The sequence below is a fragment of the Schistosoma haematobium genome, chromosome 1, assembly GCF_000699445.3.
Source record: "Schistosoma haematobium chromosome 1, whole genome shotgun sequence".
Taxonomy (NCBI): Eukaryota; Metazoa; Platyhelminthes; class Trematoda; order Strigeidida; family Schistosomatidae; genus Schistosoma; species Schistosoma haematobium.
Window position 1 is genome coordinate 23452526 of NC_067196.1, and position 19854 is coordinate 23472379.

The 19854-nt window shown below is 35.1% G+C and overlaps 1 protein-coding gene across 2 annotated transcripts in view; it reads right to left on the reverse strand.

The window, feature by feature from the left end:
- Window positions 1–2261, reverse strand: part of INX2_5 (Innexin inx2) — a gene marked incomplete at its 3' end in the record, with an annotated part of 30903 nt that extends 28642 nt beyond the window's left edge. For both annotated transcript variants that reach the window (XM_035730570.2, XM_051213469.1), the window contains exon 1: window positions 1907–2261. In XM_035730570.2, the coding sequence (XP_035588074.1) occupies window positions 1907–2219 (313 nt within the window). In that variant the 5' untranslated portion in view covers window positions 2220–2261. The remainder of the gene's footprint in view (window positions 1–1906) is intronic.
- Between the last annotated feature and the right edge of the window lie 17593 nt (window positions 2262–19854).

Sequence of the window (19854 nt, forward strand, 5' to 3'; positions counted from 1 at the left end):
AGAATTTCAGGATCTCATCCTACATAGTGTTGAATGGGAGAATTACGAGGTTTTAAGAGCTCTACAATTGACTTCTTGATAGACACTGGGGATTACATCAGATAGAACATTATACTTCATCGAATTAACCGTGTTATTTATATGTACATCAGCTGACTACAATCGAAACTATTGGTATCACTCCTAACAAACATACTATTTATGGTTTAAAGAAAGTCATACGACCACTCTCACCACCCGTGCCCTAAATTTTTTTATGTAACATTGTACTCAATACACAAGTGCGATTTACAAATGACCTAGTGTAGAATTATGATGAAGATCTAATTAAGCAAAATCACTTCGTTATTTAATCCATGTTTTTGAATAAATACCCAAATGAGAATTTCGACTGAAGGCTTTTTATATATTTGGTCATTAGTGAAAAGTTTATCAATAATGGAGTACATCAATTATCTGAAAAAGAGATTCAAGATATAGAATCCTGTGTAATTCACTACTTACAACAGACCGATATTCTTAGTGTAAGTGATTTGTGGTTACTTTTGAATTTTATAATGTACATCACGAACCTTTTACAATAATCATGTTATTATGTGACTAGCTTCAAGAGACATCTCCTGAAGTCCCCGTGAGAAGTAGTGAACATTGAATCCCGATCATTTGCGCTGTGAGACATTAACCCAACGACTATATGGGATGGTGATTATCAATATAATGAAACGATTGGCGTTATAAAATGTGATCCACCGGATGTCGAGTCAGAAATCTAAAGGATAAGCGCTCAGTGCAAAGTGTGAGGGTCCAGTGTTTAGTCGCCGGTGAGGTCGCGAATGCTCAATACTGAGTCCCATACCACGGCGAAAAGGCAGTCAAGTGCCTTCTCGTGTTCAGTGGTTGTCTAGATCAGTTCGCGATACAAATTATGAAACCATTATTCAATACTGGTTAATGATTAGAAATTCGTATCTGTAGATAGTTCACTGATGGAATCCTCACCTACCATCCAGATTGTGTAAGTGAAATTCCAAACTGACGCAAAACGCTTTTAGAAGTGGTCTTTAAACTTTCAGTTCAATCATTTAAAACAAAACTGGACACTAACGCAAGCTAGTTAGGAAGGATTAACACTAGCCCCCAGCCTTACATTCTAGAGAAATCCTGAAATCTACTTAAAACCATTTAAACCACTCACAACTGTATGTTTGACATTTAATAGTCGAATTAGTCGGAGATGAATGTTCTAATTTTTAAAAATAATTTATATCAGCTGAATTACTGATTCTCAGCACTATTTTGTCAAAACATACTAATGGTACTTTCTTCCGAGATTCTACTCCATATGACGTAGCTTGTATATAATTTGTGTATATAGATTTTTAAAAAGAGCAAAAATACAGATTTGAGCAGAATAATAGAAATTCATTCTGCTTCGGTTACGTTCTCGTTAGCCGCCTACTATCAATGAATTTAAAAAATAAAGACTACAAAGTGGACTTTGACTAAATAACTCAATTTGGTTGTACGTCGTCAATATATATATATATATATATATATATATATATATATATATATATATATATATATATATATATATATATTAATAGTTTTAATGATTTTTAATAAGTCAGAAGACACAGTACAACGAAAACCACTCACATGAACTACAAATATTCCCCAGTATTCTGAATTTCTAATAAAGTTCTTGTTTCCATGTTCACACTTTTTGAACATTTAACCTCGAGAAAATATATTAAATTGTTAAATTATTCATAGAACTATAAAGGGATATCACTTATAGTTTGATGTCTACTATTAGCTTTGTATTGAATATTATTTATAAATAAAATACATTGTATCAAACATATAGTAAAACAGTGACAATTGTACAATAAGATCGACTCACTAATTCTTCGTGTTGAATCATATTCTTCCCATTGAGCTTCTGTAGTTGGCATTCTTTCGTCATCAGCCAATGGAATTGTTCCATGTACCCAACAATAATTTGCAAGATAATCATTGAAATTTTCTCCAGCTGGTTTCACTGGTATATAGCATGAAATCGAATTTAATAAATATTGTTTTGTTGAAACAATAATACAAGTGATAAGCAGTAAAATCACAGTGAATAAATTTAATCGATCAGCGAAATCTTCAACAGTAGAACGTTGTGCTAACGATATTGAATTGAACAAGTCAATGAATTCCTGAGCAACCATTTTTCTGCTCTCTGAATAAACGAAATATCATACGTGAAGTTTATAGAAAAGTGTTTCAGCGTAAATTTTATTAACCATTCCATGAAGTAAAACCAGTGATATAGAAAAAAACGGATACATGTGATTGGTGCAAGAGGGTGAGATGTTGAATTTTTAATTAATTTTACGTGTATTAGTGCTATCACTTTAAACCAATTACAATAAGGTGTAAAGCTATCCAATAAGAGAACAGTTTTAGTAGCGGATGAGATAAATCTAACTCATTATCAATTAGGGCATCTATGGTGAGATTTTGTGCAGATGACCTTATATCCTGTAAACGTGTTGATTTGAATTAAATATTGATAAACCATTTAGTTGTATTAATATGTGGGATAGCCTAAACTGTATTTTATGTAGACAGTTTAAAATTTGAAATAGACATTAACAATCTTACTCAGAATGACACAGAAATTTATTCGATTAAGTTATTTAGTCGAAAAAGTCAAATAATCACCAAAAACATTCAACTTAACTGGTCTTAAATCCAACTTTTAAGAAGTTTCCTACTAGGACGAAAAAGGCATCTCATATTAAATTATAAACTAAATCCACTTTTTTTAAGTATAAAATTACAAATCCAATCATCTTGATGAACCCCTCCCCCTATGATAAAAAGATTCATGTACTCATCATTATGATATCTTACACAATCATTGAGTTCTTTCTTAAATTTGATAGGTAGTTTTTAATTTGGTTATTTTCAAGGGGTTATATTATTATAAGATTAACAAAATAATTGAATGGAAGTTATACAATTTTACTTTGTTGATATATATATTTACCTAACTTAAAAATAATATTAGTTATAAGCAATGATGGATAGTGGCTAGCAATGGAATCCAGGACGTGCTTCCCACACTGTTTGGGACTCATCAGCTGGATGTACCTGCATCTGAGAGTTGAGCTGGGGCTCGAACTCAGTACCGTTCGCTTCAAACGCCATCGCGTTATCCACTTAGCTACTGAGTCCACTGCTATCCACTATCCATCATTGCTTATAATGCTTGTAAATTAAGGCAATATCGAGGCATACGCACAGTGTGCACATATGCCAATAAGAGACTGATCAATTTCAGTCCTAAAACATCAATGGGAAGATTCAAGTAAAACAATACCAAGTGAATATTAGTTATGTTTTAATAAACAAATTTTAACCTTTAAATTTGATGTCAACTACAAATTTCAATTTATCATTACAAAATGTCACATGATATAATTTAACTGTTTGTAACCGATGTAGATTCATTCTGGCATTTATGTACAAATCATGTTTAGTATCATTTCAATGGTGAATTGTTTTTCTCAATCAGGCTGATAATATTATAGTAGATTTTTTACCAGTATTGATGTAATTTTTTATGCAATTTATCCTATAGATATACTATAAGAACTGTAAACGTGATACTGGCGATTCTATAGCCTATATGAAAGCTATAGTCAGAATAAGGGCAACTTGGCTTGAAACTTTATCGTTTTCTAAACGTAAAGACAATTAGATTAGTACAATAATTAAAAGAATTATAGTCATTAAAATGGAACGCACAAAGATACCGACCAGTACTGAGTTTCTTATCGAAGTGAATAAAAGTTATGAGTCACACTAATATAACAAGATAATAATGTCCTTCAATTTACAGGTCAAATGCAACAGGAATAGCTTACAGACATATCAGACCAGATTAACAGGGTGGAAGCCTAAGCTACTATTTGATTGGTTAGTTATGGGCATAATTAACAGTTTCAATAAAATTCTACCGTAAATTGTCGCTTAGACTATCCACATTAGTTTTGCACTTTACATCACATATTGATCTTAGACAGCCATCAAAAACTGAAAAGCACTGGGCATCTTATTTCTTCTAATAAGTTGTTCAGTAGAAAACATTCATGACTTTAGAGGTTTTCGCTAGGAGCACCTAACCGTTACACTTTAACTTTAGTGTTCTTTGTGGTTACTGAAAGACGACTGTATAAGGAAAACGTTTATGAAATCTAGAGTATGGCTGATTATTTACGAAACCCTTAGTGAAATGAGTTCTATCTATTTTTTTGTGATTTCTTCTATCTTATTTATTAAGTTCTTACATAATACTTTCCAGCCAAAAGACAACGTTGGTGATTGCCATAACCATTCGCTATAATTGAAGCTAATACTATCTGGATATCTTGAATCCATAATTCTTTTCATATACTCCAGTACGACCGTCGCGCCACCTACTTGTTACTAATCTTTGAAATGATCTATTATGTAAGTTATTCTCTCTTTCCACATTTAATTATCTCTCTTCAATGTCTTACACTTACACATAATCATTTACATCTTGTTATGCGCATCTACATGTTCCAGGCCTAATCTAGTGAAAATATAGTGAGTTTCGAGAGTTTTATGAAATTCATGTATCCTTGAGCTTTCTACATGTTTAACGTTTGTTAGAAAATGTTTGATCACTTAATGGTGACAAACAATGTCTATCCTTTTAAGTGCTGATCGAATTCTTTCGAATGAGTCCTAATTTGACCACTAGTACAATTGACTCCATACACTAAGCTTTGATTTTAAGTGGTTGGAGGCAGTTTTTTCTTGCGTGCATGGATTCTAATGTATTGACGACTCATTCTACTAGAAGGTATACTAGGGGAAAGATTTGAGTGAAGTGTATGGTCAACATCTGATAAGATAACACCTTTCAGGAGTTTGTATGATGTTAGATATCTAACCACAACCATATTAATAATGGCATTAAAAGATTCGCCACACACCCTGCTAGCTGCCTTCAGCACTCTTTTTAATACAGAAAAGTCTTTTCTCAAAAGCTGGGGAAAGAATAGTCGCGAACAGTAAAGAATAACAGGCGATATGCAAGAATTGACAAACAGTAAGAGTAAATGTCCAATAATGCCAAAAGCATACAGCATACACGTCAGACGGAAAACTTCCTTTGATAACAATAAAACGTGAGAAGACCAAGAGAGATCATGTAAATGATTTCTGACATTGTTTTCATCAAAGAATCTCCAATAGTACAAGGTTTATGGGGTTCAAATGGGGTGTTCAGACGCTGCCCATATCTCAGGCTAAAGCTAACAGCTTGACATTTAGACGGATCAAGTGTGAAACTATTAACAACAGACCATTGTTCAATAAGAGACGAACTCCTTCATTTCAAGAGAATGTAGTGACTCACTTTTATCACGAGAACACGATTGGTTTATTGAAAACAATTATTATTATAACCAATTGTACTAGTGATTGTTTAATGTGCTCTTTGTTTAACTGTGCTAATGACAGCTATATTATGCTTCCATTATTATTCTTACACTTTGATTGTGAACTCTCGCGAATTCGGTTACGCTCTGTAACCAAGCTTGTATCCTGGCACGATCTCGGTATTCTTTCGATACCACGAGATCGCCAGCGAATATATCTCGATTTGGTCCATTAACTGCCTTCTGATATTTGGCTTCCGGGGGATTTTATGGATATCCTGGCACGCGTTCCTTGTTAGCGGTGTTCATAGTCAATCTCGACTCGACACCACGCTACAAGGATATGAAGAAGTAGAAATCGGCATAAATGTAGTCAGATCGTTCGCACATTTAACTAAAGTGTTTTCTGTGAAAGATGGTAGATTATGTAGGAAAAGAAGAAGAGGGTAAAGAACAGCTTTTTCTGGTACACCTTCTTGAGGTAGTAGAGATGTCGAACACTTTTCTCCAAACACAGTGTACTGTTCTCTTCTGGAGGAATAATAACCCAGCTAGTTGGTTATCCGGCTGCTAGTGTTAGCGCTGACAAACTTGCCAGTTTATGGCGGTTTTGGAATAGTAAAAGACAATTATAGTCTAAAAACGCGTGTCGAACACACTTTTTACCTTTTTCCATGCCGAACACTATATTATAATGCGAAGCAACAACAGCATCTAGGGTACTTCATTTGCAGTTGTAAGAGAGCTGATATGGATTAATAAGCTATCTTAATCCAGGTTTAAAGTAAGATTAGCAACAGTTTTCCCAGTGTTTTGAGAAAAGGTGAGCTTATTGGTATGAGTCTAAATTTTACATTCTTATCTCCAGATACTTTTTGGACATTGGGATTATCTTTATCTTTCTCCAGATTTTCTATATGAGATTAGTTGATGATGCTCGCGAATAGACGACGAGGAACGGCAGCAGACTTCTTAAAAAAGAGGTTTGGGATTTCGTCAGGTCATAAACATTGGGACGAGTCAAGTGACTAGAGACATTTTCGAACGTTAGTTTCAATGAAAACTGGAACATAAATATTCTTCAAACTTGTGGAAATGTAAAGCATGACATCAGATGACTGATGTACAAACATTCAGCTAGTTATCACTTCTAATGTGTTCCTCACCTGTAAGCTCTTTAAGGAGTTTCCACATACTTAAAGAGTTTTTACAAGATCATAGTTTCTGAGTAGGCATTGAATTCAGGCGTCTAATCTCTAGGCTTATTAGTCTATTCAGCCTTCGGAATTCAATGGAGTTTATCTCCTTGTATATTCTTTCTTTTAGCCTTTGTAATCGTTTTAGTTGTGTATATGCAAGTAGATCGAAACTTGCAAAACATTTCAGTAGGACAACAAGTATAGAAACAGAATTTAAAATAAAAGTTGATAACATCAACGATATTTTCCAATGAGTCGTCTGTAAATAATCCCTAGATTATCATGCGAAACATGTTTTTTTTTCAGATTTAGGACACTCTTTTCAAGTTTGCCTTATACTTTAGGTACAACACGAATCATACAACGATCAGAAAGATGCAACAAGGCACGTTTACGAGTAACATATATTCACACATCATTGATTAAAACTAAGTTTAAATGTATGTCCAAACGAGTGGAAATATCCACCACATTTTGGTGACTTAGTGACAAAGAAAGGAAACATTCACACGAATTAAAATCACCACACGTAAGGGAAAGTGAACCATTGAAGTCAGTTACAGCAAATTCATCAGCAAAAACAGATAATGACGGGAACTCCAAAGTCACGTAGATGCTGGAAACATAAACATAATTGTACATACTCATGTGTTTTAGAAGGTATCTTGAAATTGAAAAGTCGGTAAAGTCATTTGAAAACCTAAAACATGCAAAATTAGATCACAATAAGTTCACATTTACGAATCTGATTGGTTTATCGACCCAGACGATAAATATTGGGACCTTTTAGTGATACTAAGCAGTCGTCTTTAAAATCGCCTACCAGGATTCTTTATTTATGATTACAATAAAATTACGATATATGTTTCCCTAGAAGTACGACCTCTAGAAGCGCGATTCGACGAAATGCATCCTAGGCCACTAAATGAATTAGCAAATTTTGTCGCGAATCACTTAAGTATATGTTTTAATACATTCGTAACCCAAGGTTGTTTACCAAAAGACTGAAAGAAAGCCATAGTAAGTCATATCATCAAAACAGCTACGAAACATAAACCCGAAAACTACCGACCCGTTAGCCTAACCAGCGCGATTGTTAACATTTCAAAAAAGATCATTCGGAAGGAGCTGTTTACATATCTTGATGGAAAGCGGATCCTTTTGGAAAAACAGCACGGTTTTAGAATAGTAGCCCGTGAAATTTGGTGCGCTCTTAAAAGATCAAAGGTTACTTGTAGATGTAGTCTATATTGACTTCTCCGAGGCTTTTGACAACGTTCTCCACAACCAGCTGTTATATGAGTTAGGAGATATCGGGGTTGGATGCAGTTGATTAATGTGGATAAAAGACTCCCTGGTTGAGCGCCAACAAAGAGTACGAGTGAACTCCTTGTTGTCCAGCTGGGAAACTGTGATTAGCTGAGTGCCTCAGGGTCCAGTTTTGTGGCTAGTGTTATTCCTCTTGTATGTAAATAGCCTTCCCCATCACTCATTATCATCGGTCTTGCTATAAGCTGACGACGCCAAGATATGGATGGCGATGAAATGTAAAGCTGATAGCTTAGAGCCTCCAAATGATCTGGAGAAGTTGTGTTAATGGTCTCAGACTTGGCAGTTGCCGATAAATACTTTGAAGTATATTGTTATGTATAGTGGTCGTCAAGATACGGCTACATGTATGGTGAGCAACAGTGCGCTACCTGTTGTCCAGATACAAGACGACTTTAGAGTTATCGTTAGTCAATAATTAAGAAGTACTAGACACTTCCGGGTGATAGCCGCCACAGGTTCCAGAACGCTTTATTCAATACATATGTCCTCTAGCCATGTCGATGCTAAAATCTTTTTGACTTTGTATACAGTATTCGTATAAAAAGTGATTCCATGAAATGTGTACCCGTTTAAGTCCCACTGCATACAAAAGATGCTAGAAGCCTAACTCGCATTGGCTTTGTATGTTTTGCTTTACGAATAAGACGTTACTGATCCGAGAGGCTATGAGCCTATTAGCTTCCGCTTGTAAGAAGAGAGATGGTGGTTGCACTGGTATCGCGAGTACTAACAGCGAAGAATGTGTCAGTGTAGTACGTGCTGTTACGGGACGCATTAAACAGCCAACTGTGATTGACGGGAAAGTAAAATCTCCGTTAAAACTAGCGACTAGTGAAGTGACACTTGATATTGACATGGGTAGTTATATCTCGACGAGAATTATGAATGGTAACTTTTTAGAACTATTTACGGATCAATACGATACATATACTTTTATTGTTTAATTGTTAAGTAGCTAAACTATGCCTATTCATGTTCCTCTTATCATGAGCTTTATTTTGACCCACAGACTATTCTATGAATTAGGAGAATTAGTGGAAAAATTAAAGCCACTCATTGTAGCTGCGATGGAAACTTGGTTAGTCCATGACTTCGACACTACTCTGGAATTATTCGGATACCACTACCTACAAAGTGATAGACATAGATGTGGGAAAAGAGGTGGCGTCCTCTTACACATAGCCAGTAATATAAATATCCGCTCCTTTGTTTGCGACTCCCATGATAGTGTAACTTGTGAAATTTTAATGGCCTGGGATCTGACTCCAGTTATATCGTATGTCTGATTGCTGTCGAAATATATATACCGTCAATCCTCGTATATAATTATCGACTTTCCGCATTAGTGAATAACGAAATTAAATAAACCAAATACGAGAATGGATTTTGAATATGTATATTTTATGCACCCATTGATCTTGACAGGCAATCAGAGGGACGAAGCGAAGTAAGCAGAGAGAAGAGAGTGAAGTGGAATAAAGGGATGCGCCGTGGAGAAGGCCAATTTTATTTAACCAAGCGTTAATCAATATTTATACTCACACAAAAATAAGCTACAGACATGTGATGAGTAGGATAAGATGTATACACACATACGCTGATATAAAAATAGTCAGGGTAGATAAGTAAATGACCAACGAGGTCAGGACGTGATTCAAGAAGAATAGATATATTGGCCTGCCCAGAGGCTAGAATAAGTTATATGGGCTTAACATAGTAATCGACACTACAAAGTCATTCGCAGTAAGCTCACTATCGGATATTGTATATTTATACTCGGTGTCGTCTATCGCAGCCCAATCTGCTTAGCTGATGACTTTATTTTAGAGCAGCTTGTAACACTGTGGGTGTCCCATCTTGTTTTAAATATATCAACAGAAGGCGCTGACATTACGTGTTCCGGTAAAGAATTCCAGTAATTCACTACTCGGTACGAGAGACGAAACTCCAGACGTAAAAGATTTGATCTCGGTTTTTGAACTTTCTTCGAATGTCCTCTCAAATGATCAGTCCTAGACGTAAGTAAAAGATACGGCATGTTAATACTGTAGATCACCAACGTAGATGATCTATGTCGAAAATGATTGGAGACCTACTCGAATAAGACGGGAATGGTGTGACGAACCAGCTAACGTCGAAGTCACACCTCGTGGTCAGCACCTTACGTGGACTACCCCATTGACGTATCAAGGTACCATAGATGCTTTGAAGACTGTACAACACAGAGGACGTTATTACAGAAATATATTGGTTAAGGTAGATACAAGCGAAAGTAAGACCACTGCCGCATGGGCCAGTCCATGGCATACGATTAACTGATGCGCGTTGGTTTTACTTGACCTTGGCAGGGAGCGACGATCTGTTCGACATTCAGTGTTCCAACTGCCCGATGATTTGGCTAGGGCTCAGTGACATTTCACTGGCCCTACAATACCAAGGTCATCGTTCAGTATACGATAAGCTAATATTAGATCACCCCGTATTCTACGGTAAGATAACAGAAACTAGTTAAGGTGTCTCAGTCTGTCTTCATAAGATAGGCCAGATAGACCTTTTACCATCTTAGTACCTCATCTCTGGACTCTCCAACATATCTGCTTCATACTTGAAACAAGTACTCGCTGTTTGAGTCCCATATTCTAAATGTGGTCGCACGTAAATCGGGTATAATAATTTAAACATTTCGTCATCTAAATACTGGAAAGACCTACGAATAAACCATACCATCCTATAGCCTTTTGCAGCAGCAGCCTTACAGCGACTATTGGTTTTGAGACCACTGCTTAATATGACTCCTAAATCTTTATAGTTTCTTGCTTTGGGTAGCACGAATCCACGTATTATGTAGTGATACAAATCGTCATAGTTACTTAATTGCATCACCACACACTTGTTAGGATTCACTTCTAGTGACCATCCATCCATCCATCCATGCCACCAATAAGTTGAGATCATCCTGTAATACTATTCTATCTGACATACTGTGTAAGGGTCTCCAGATCTTTATTTCATCGGCGAAGAGTAAAACGGATGACTTTTCTGCAGTTGGCAATTCATTCACATAAAGTAAAAATAGAAGAGGACAGAAGATTGTGCCTTTGGGAACTCCACCTTTTACAAGTTCTCACAATGAGAGAGCTCCACTAACCCTTATCCTTTGTCTCCTGTCATGGAGAATGTTGAATCAACTGAGACCATCATTGCCAGGCCACCTGGCCTCCTGTCCTTTCCAAAGAGAGACTGAGACAAATATTTGTTTTAATGTTGATTAGTACTCAATATCGTATTGTAATGTTGATGTTTATATGTAGTAGGAATTGCAGATAGTCCACATTACCAATTAGTGATCAGCAGCTCGAAGTCAGCCACCCAGAAATAGCCGTCTGTTCGATTTTTACTCTTTGCAATCCACGTTTCCAGCCACCACAATTTCTCTGACTGTACTTTTTGTACTTTGTGAAGCGATAAGTCATAAATGTTTCATAAACGCGCTTGAATAGGTTATGCGATTAGTGAACGCAGTAGTGTGTTAAAACAAACAAAAACTAATTGAAATATCTAGATGGTAGGAGCTGGTAGCTCGATTATCTAAACACATCGCTGTGCTGTCGAAATCATGAAATAACCTACATTAGGTAATCCGTGGAAACCTACGAGACTCGACATTGGGTAACCAAGGCCTTGCATTTGAGAATCGAACCCAAGATCGGTCTGAAGTGCAAACACTTAATCTTTAGACTACTTAGCGGGCATCTGAAGATGATAATCCCTAACTTAAATCAATTAAGTTAACAGTACAACCAGCTTCCGTTGTTATCAATGGGTAATTGTTTACCACCCAACTTGATTTTGGTCCTCTGATCACGGCTTATCAATATGAATTTATTTAAGCATATTTAAATTATAGGAGTACTTTTCTACAATCAAGTACTAATAGTATAGGTTTTCTAGGAGTTAACTCCTTCAAGTAAAAGAACACCAAATTGGTATTGCCGAATAACTCGGACAATATAAGCCGTATCAAAATGAACAAGTATCTCATATAACTTTGTACCTATATATATGCATATATAATTAGATCCTTTCATTCCACTTAGCTTGTTAAGGCATCTTCATCAGAGACTAATCATCAAACGACTGATTGTCAGCATTACTTTTCTTAATATTATACGAAAGTCTAATGTTTAATCGCTTTCACTGACCTATTTGATCCGTCAGTATAGTAGTATAATTCGGCTGTAACAGTGTTTACACAATTAAATAGATAGTAATAACTAGTTGCAATAGATCTTTACTTTAAAAATGTTTATATATTAAAAATAAAAGAACAAATGAATGAACATAGATCATCATTAATGTACAACAAACTACACATTGAACAATAAAATGTTCATTCATATAGCTGATGTATTTCGTGGATCAATTATGTGAGACAGTTCTAGATCCTAGGAAAATTTATTTTTAAAATAATTCATATGTAAAATGGATATGAAAAATGAAGAATTCTTACTTTTGTTATTGAAATACTACTTATATAAATTGATGATTCAATAAATTTGATTTCATTACGGAATGTAAAAAAATCATTTACTTAGTAATATTAAAGAAAAGCATATGGATTAGTTCAAGCCATCGTTTTCATAAAGCAATAAGTTTTGGCCTACTTTATTTGTATTTGTAGTTGAAAGTACAATTTCATGCACACGGTTACCATTATTATTTAGAAATGAATGAATACAAATATTTGAACAGAATTCATTTTATTTTGTTTGGTTCTTGTCAGTTGTTTACAACCTGAGATACTTGAAAATAATAACTACTATTATAAAATGGGTTTAAATTACTTACATAAAAGAGTTTAGTTGAAAGCTACTTTGAATAAACATCAGTATAGTATAGCAATGGTGTTAATAAATTTAATAGATTAAATAAAATATTGGAAATATATATCTTATAGATTTTAATAGTTAAATCATGAGTCAACTGAAACTAGACCACCATAGAAAACCTGGAATCACTGAACGGCCGTTTCGTCCTACTGCGGGACTCCTCAGCGGTGCAAAAGAACATTCTAGAACACTGATTGCAATAAGAGTTCAAAGGACCAGGAACAAGTGACTACATAATGAGTAAACCTTAATAGGAATAAAATGAGTGAAGCTCAGTCGGAAAAATAAGATTATTAATCCAGAAAACACTCAGAGTGAAAAGAAGTGGTGATGTAATTAAATGAAAGAAAGATTTGAACAGAATTCTTATGATGTAAAAAGGAATGTTTGGCCCCAAGGCAGAGAAAGATTGACAACCATCTCATTTTGAACACATAAATCAGGTTTATAACACCTGATAGCAATAGTTTTGGCAAACACCAAAAGACGTGAGTTTGACTGTTAATTAATCACTTTGAAAAAATGCAAGGTATCGACCTGATATTCTTTATCCAAGAAATGTTTAGTAATTGCCTTCTAACTAGTTGATGTCACCCATTCTCCTGTGTCCCAAAGTCAGGTTTTCTTACATTTCTGATTATTTAGTGAAATTTAAATATGTAGCTTAGAAACGATGAATTTTAGTTGCTCACATATAGTCTAGACCAGTTAAAATATCTAAAGTACTCAGGGAATCCAAATCAAAACTTATCATTCGAATTTTTTACTTGGGTAGATAGATTGAGTATGAACTTGCAGAGGGATTGTGTAACAAAAAACATTGATACGTCCAACAAAAAAAACGTTTGGAAAAATGCGAACTGAAATAATAGAAGAATACAAACACTACTAATAGAGAACAACCTTAACTTAATAAAAAATGAGTAGATCGATGCTATCCAAATTATGGAGTCTAAACAAGTCATGTGACCGAAATATGTTTACATTTTTATTATCTACTTATAAGTAACACGACAAATTCCTCAAAAACTCACCAATCTACATTGACCGATATTCGAAGTAACATCAGCAAACGTTAATTAGATTGAAAGATGATTTACTACATTGAAAAATGATAGATGAATCCAGCTGAATGTTTATTGATTTAGCGAACTCTGACTTAAATTTTTTTATCATGAATTTGCTTTGCCATTTAAATATAAAGCCTTACGTACATTTGTTACACCTCGTAGGGGACCATAGACCACCCAAAAGTATTCTACATGCATCTCTGTCCTGGGCAATACTTTCCAGTTGTATACAGTTGCTATTTATCCTTCTGATGTCTGTTAACGATGCAATGTGCTTCTTAGCCTCTCTCTTTTCTTTTTCCCTTTAGGGTTCCAAGTTAGGGCTTGTCTCATGATGCAGTTTGATTATTTCCGTGATGTATATCCTATCCACATAAAGCATCCTTCCATAGTTTCCTCCTCAGTTGCAACCTAGTTTGTTCTCTACCACAGTACCATACTGCTGATGGTATCTGGCCAACGGACATTGAATATCTTGTGTAGACAATTGTTTATAAATTACTTGTAATTTTCTAATGATGGTTGTGGTTGTTCTCCAAATTTCGAATCCATACAATAGATCTGACTGTCTTGACGTTCATATTGAAGATTCTGACTTTGATGTTGATTGACAGTTGTTTTGAGTTCCATATGTTCTTCAACTGTAGGAAATGAGAATGTGTCGGTGTTCTCAGCGTTGTATTCGAGGATCTTGCTCTTTCCATTGTGTATGTTGACGCCTACTGATGCAGAGGTTGTTGCTACACTGGTTGTATTGACCTGCACGTGATGGTACGTCCGGAACAGAAGGAATAGTTTATCTGCGAAGTCCGAATCGTCTAGTTGATTCCGAGCTTTCCATTGTATTCCGTGATTCTTCTGAGATGTAGAGGTCTTCATTATCCAGTCTACTGAAGATTCTACTACTAATACTGGAGATTCAGTACATGTGAAGAAGTGATTAAAAACAGAATCTGGATCTGCATATTCTCCTGCTCTGTTGGAGCAATGTACATAAGCGGAACTGTATTCACTCGTCTAATCACTCATATGGCGACAGTTAATTGACTCGAAATATAACTTACATGAAAGAAGACATATGTTCAATAGTCATTGTCGTCATCTGTTCATTAATCTGGTTAGCAAGGTAAATTATATTCACTAAAAACCATATTAGAAGGATCTCTGTCAGTCAGTATGTACTAGCTTCAAGATGTAGCTCCTGGACTTCTAGTGAGAAGCCGTGATCAATGGAGTCCAATCTGTGTCGAATATGAGACAATTACCCACCACAGACGACAGATGAGGGTTGTGCAACACCATATATTGATTGAAGTTAGCATTAACACCCTCGGATTCCGTATCAGTCGTGTGGAGGTTGGGTCTCGAGCTTGAAAATAAAAAAACCAGGTTCAGTTCCAGGCTTCGGGGTCGTGATTACGTACTGCCCAGGGACCCCGTACCAGAACGAGATAGTCTTTCAATGCTAACAGATTTTTAGTGGTGGTCTAGCTGAGATCAGATTGTGATCTAAACTTAAATACATATAATATTTCAATATATTTATTGGATATTTAAAAGATTTGTAATATAAATAAAAATTTGACTATGGAGTGAAGGAAAGGCAATACAGTAAAGACTTTCATATACTTTTAAGGGTCATTTTGTATCGATAACATTAATCATACATTTTCTACTGGTCTTTTCAATCATTTGACCTCATATCTATTAACCAGTAAGACAATTCATTAACAAATAGTTCCTTTTGGTCACATAAGTTCACTAGAATTATGACTGATAATTACCCACTACATCGAACGAACTGACTCAAATAGGGTACAGTTCAGACTGTTTTACACACAATGGAAACTTTAATAAGTGACCAATTCAAATGTGAATTCTTGATTCAGAAGCTATCTGCTGGATCCTTCATTCATCGATTGTCCTAACATTCATTCTTTTTTTGTGCCTTGTAATGGGTAGCTATTACCACATTCATGTTTCTTTGTCTTCACCTACATTTGACATTTAGTAAAAAGAACGAACGGAGAGAAGAAATCTCTTTTCAATTAGATTTTCATCATGACTTTATACTAATATATATGATTTATAACAATGAAATAACATCAAACAGTTGTATTGAGTGATAATTACATGAACTTCGATTAAACTCTTTCCTTCAACAGTATTTAAACAATTATCTAATTTCGTCCACTTTATATTTCTACATATTCTCAACATTCTTCTCATGATTCTTACATTATTATTATATTTTTATCAAAGGGACTAATTGTTTTAAATTTCTGAAAAGAAGACTCCCTACACATATTATTATACTGATCTTTCATTAAAGTATTTCGTTAGTTCTTTTTACATATTATGCAAAGTAGCAACTGTTCGGTTTTTTCAATAATTATATATTAGTGAATATCCATGATAAAAATCTAACTTAAAAGAGATTTCTTCACTCTATTTATTCTTCATCTACTTCCAGTTCTTTTGAGTGAACAATTGACTTTCATATTTCATGCTTATCAATTTTTCCTCCTTCCCGTACTATAGTTTTATAAACTTTCAGATAGTTACACAATATTACAATCATACTTAAAAATTTTTTTGAACACTTCCAATAACTTAACGGCTATCTCTAGTACCACCGTCTACTACTATATTTGTTAAATAACGGTATGATTCAACAGTTTGTAGTGGTAAATAGATCTCCAAACAAATATATTTACAAGACTTCGGCTATGATACTAACTTTATTAATTTTACTGATCATAACCTTAGTTGAAGGCACTCAGTCAAGCACCTGGACCAGATCACGTTGAGATACATCGTGCTACCCATTTCCTACGATAATTAGTCACCCTAGATTCAATACACCAAGGTACATAGGTTTTTGATACAAATATACGTTCATATCCCATCACCTTTAAATTCTAGTTTGACTGGCTTTGTGATCGTTGAGTAAGAAGAGATTTCGAACAGCTGAATTGTCAAACTGTATAAATACGTGACTTGTTTATATTCTACTTATAAGTAGGCAAATTATATCCGAATAAATATTTACTTATATCACATGGGCTTTGTGGATATTACAGTAATTTCAATGGTTAAGATCATGAGTCAGTTGAAGCCAGATCACCATGGAAAAGCTGGAAGCACTGGACGACCGTTTCGTCCTATTGTGGGACCCTTCAGCAGTGCGCATCCACGACCTCACCCCTCGCGAGATTCGAACCCAGGACCTACTGGTCTCGCGCGTCGGGTTCCGGCTCAGTGGTCTAGTGGTTAAGTGCTCGAGAGCGAAACCAGTAGGTCTTGGGTTCGAATCTCGCGGGGGGTGAGGTCGTGGATGCGCACTGCTGAGTCCCACAGTGGGACGAAACGGCCGTCCAGTGCTTCCAGCTTTTCCATGGTGGTCTAGCTTCAACTGACTCATGATCTTAACCATTGAAAATATTTATTTGTTTGTTTTTGATTATAGAAGTCAGAATGTAAATGACGAAACCCATACAAACAAGTTCATTCTGATTTTACACAGGTTTCACAACAAATTACGTACAACACAAATGACAAATTACATGTATAAACAAGTTATATAGTTAGACCTATCAGTTATTAGACAACCTAACATGAAACAAAGTAGTGGCTTACCTTTAATAATATCGGTTGTTTCTTATATTCATGTTCACGTGTTAATTGTTTTGATCACATTGCTGAAAACGTAATATCCTCTTAGTCTAAGGTTCTGTGGAATGTGCTCAGCAATGAGGACATTAACGCTCTTTTCCGTTCTCCCGATGTATGTGCTTTGGCACGTACATGTAAACTAGTAGATACAATTAGAAGTAACATAAGGTGGGAATTTTTCTACGCATGACTGTTTAAATGAGCAATTTGTTTGACACAGAGAGATAAGCTTAGAAGCTGGACATGACCGTCTTACTATGACTTTTAATCTGGAATCAGTCTCTCCACCTACTTAGTCACCCTTGAAGCCAAGTTTTAGGAGGACAAGCTTCTTTTTAACAACAGCATATTTTATTCCCTTCGTTTTAGTCTTCCCATACATGGTCATGAATTTCATAGGGTAGCCATAATCACATGAAAAACGTTCAACTAAGGTTAATTCCTCTTCAGTTTTATCTTCTGAACATAATCTTCGGACATGATTGAAGAGCATTCTAACCAAGGATCTTTTGTAGCTTACTGAAGAGAAACTATTAAAATTTAAGCTTTATCCACTTCATGTGTCCTTTCGATAAATATAACTTTACAATCAGCCATCTCGATTTCGGTTTCAGTATGAAAAGGAAAGAAGGTGACATGGCCTGTGTTAGTCTTGGGAATCGTTGTCTTTCAGTTGATCCAACTTTCTTTTGAAAGCGTCCACAGCAATGCAAATTTATGATCTTACTAGAGATCTATAAGTTACTTATCAAATAAGTGAAATTGTTTGATCAAAAATATAAACCAATTAATTAAACTTCGATTCTGTTTATCGTATCCTTAATTTTCTAATGTACTATGAACAGAGAGTGAATAATTTTAAGATAGAAATATTTGAATCTAAAATGACGTGACAGTTTTCTTGTGCTTGTATCACAGCCCACACACAAGTCAAGTGACTTGTGTGGCACTTATATATTCGGTGCCCCTTTTTATCAATATTTATGTGTTCAAATAAACGTTGGATTTACTTCAAATTCATTCGCTGAGCTTTTACAATATATTCTTCACTATCTCGCATCAACACGGCACCCAAATATTGGGAAACTATTCGATCAAATTTAGACGAAAGTTCTTATTTAATAAATAAAAAAATCTGAATCAAATAATGATACATATTTGTGATATCCTAATGAGTAGAAATTTATTATGCAACAAAAATCTTGTAAATTTACCGTTATTCTTTTGTTTGACGATCAATGACCGATCAATTTTCCTCCTGCTTCAAATTATTAGCTGTCTTATTTCCTTAGTGGTCACTTCTCAATTCGTTTGTAGTGAAAATTATACTGTCCTAGAAAACTTCTCAGCTTATATAATCATATTGAAATTAGATGAACAGTACATTATAAGGGTTATATTATCACGGAAAAATAGACCAGTTCATCACAACACAAATATTTACGTAAACAATGGTCTTACTTGCGCAAAAATACTACGAAACATCTCAACCGTCAGAGTTGACAAAAACGACATTTTATAGTATACAGTAAGTAAATATTGACATACAAATCCATCTCATTTAACATATCCCAATCATACATAAAGCTTATGATGCTATTAATAAGTTAAAATTTCCTGTGAAATATATTTTATAAAAGTGATAACATAGTTTTAATCCTTGACAGAGTTAGAAGTGTTCACTACTGAATTATCACATGATGGAACAAGACAACAGTTCATTATCCTCTGGTGTTCTTTGTTACCTGACTAGGAAGAAGCAAAATATATAATTTACTGACTTGATTACGCCTGTTACCCCTCGTGGAGGAGCATAGGCTGCCCAACAGCATTCTCCATACAACTCTGTCCTAATCAATCCTTTCCAAATCTTTCCAATCGCTATTCATCCTTTTGATGTCTGCTTACAATTCCAGACCTAGTGTTCTTCGATCCACCCCTTTCCTTTTCCTTTCAGGATTCCAGGTAAGCACTTACCATGTGACGCAGTTTGATTATTTCCGTGATGTATATCCTATCCACATAAAGCATCCTTCCATAGTTTCCTCCTCAGTTGCAACCTAGTTTGTTCTCTACCACAGTACCATACTGCTGATGGTATCTGGCCAACGGACATTGAATATCTTGTGTAGACAATTGTTTATAAATTACTTGTAATTTTCTAATGATGGTTGTGGTTGTTCTCCAAATTTCGAATCCATACAATAGATCTGACTGTCTT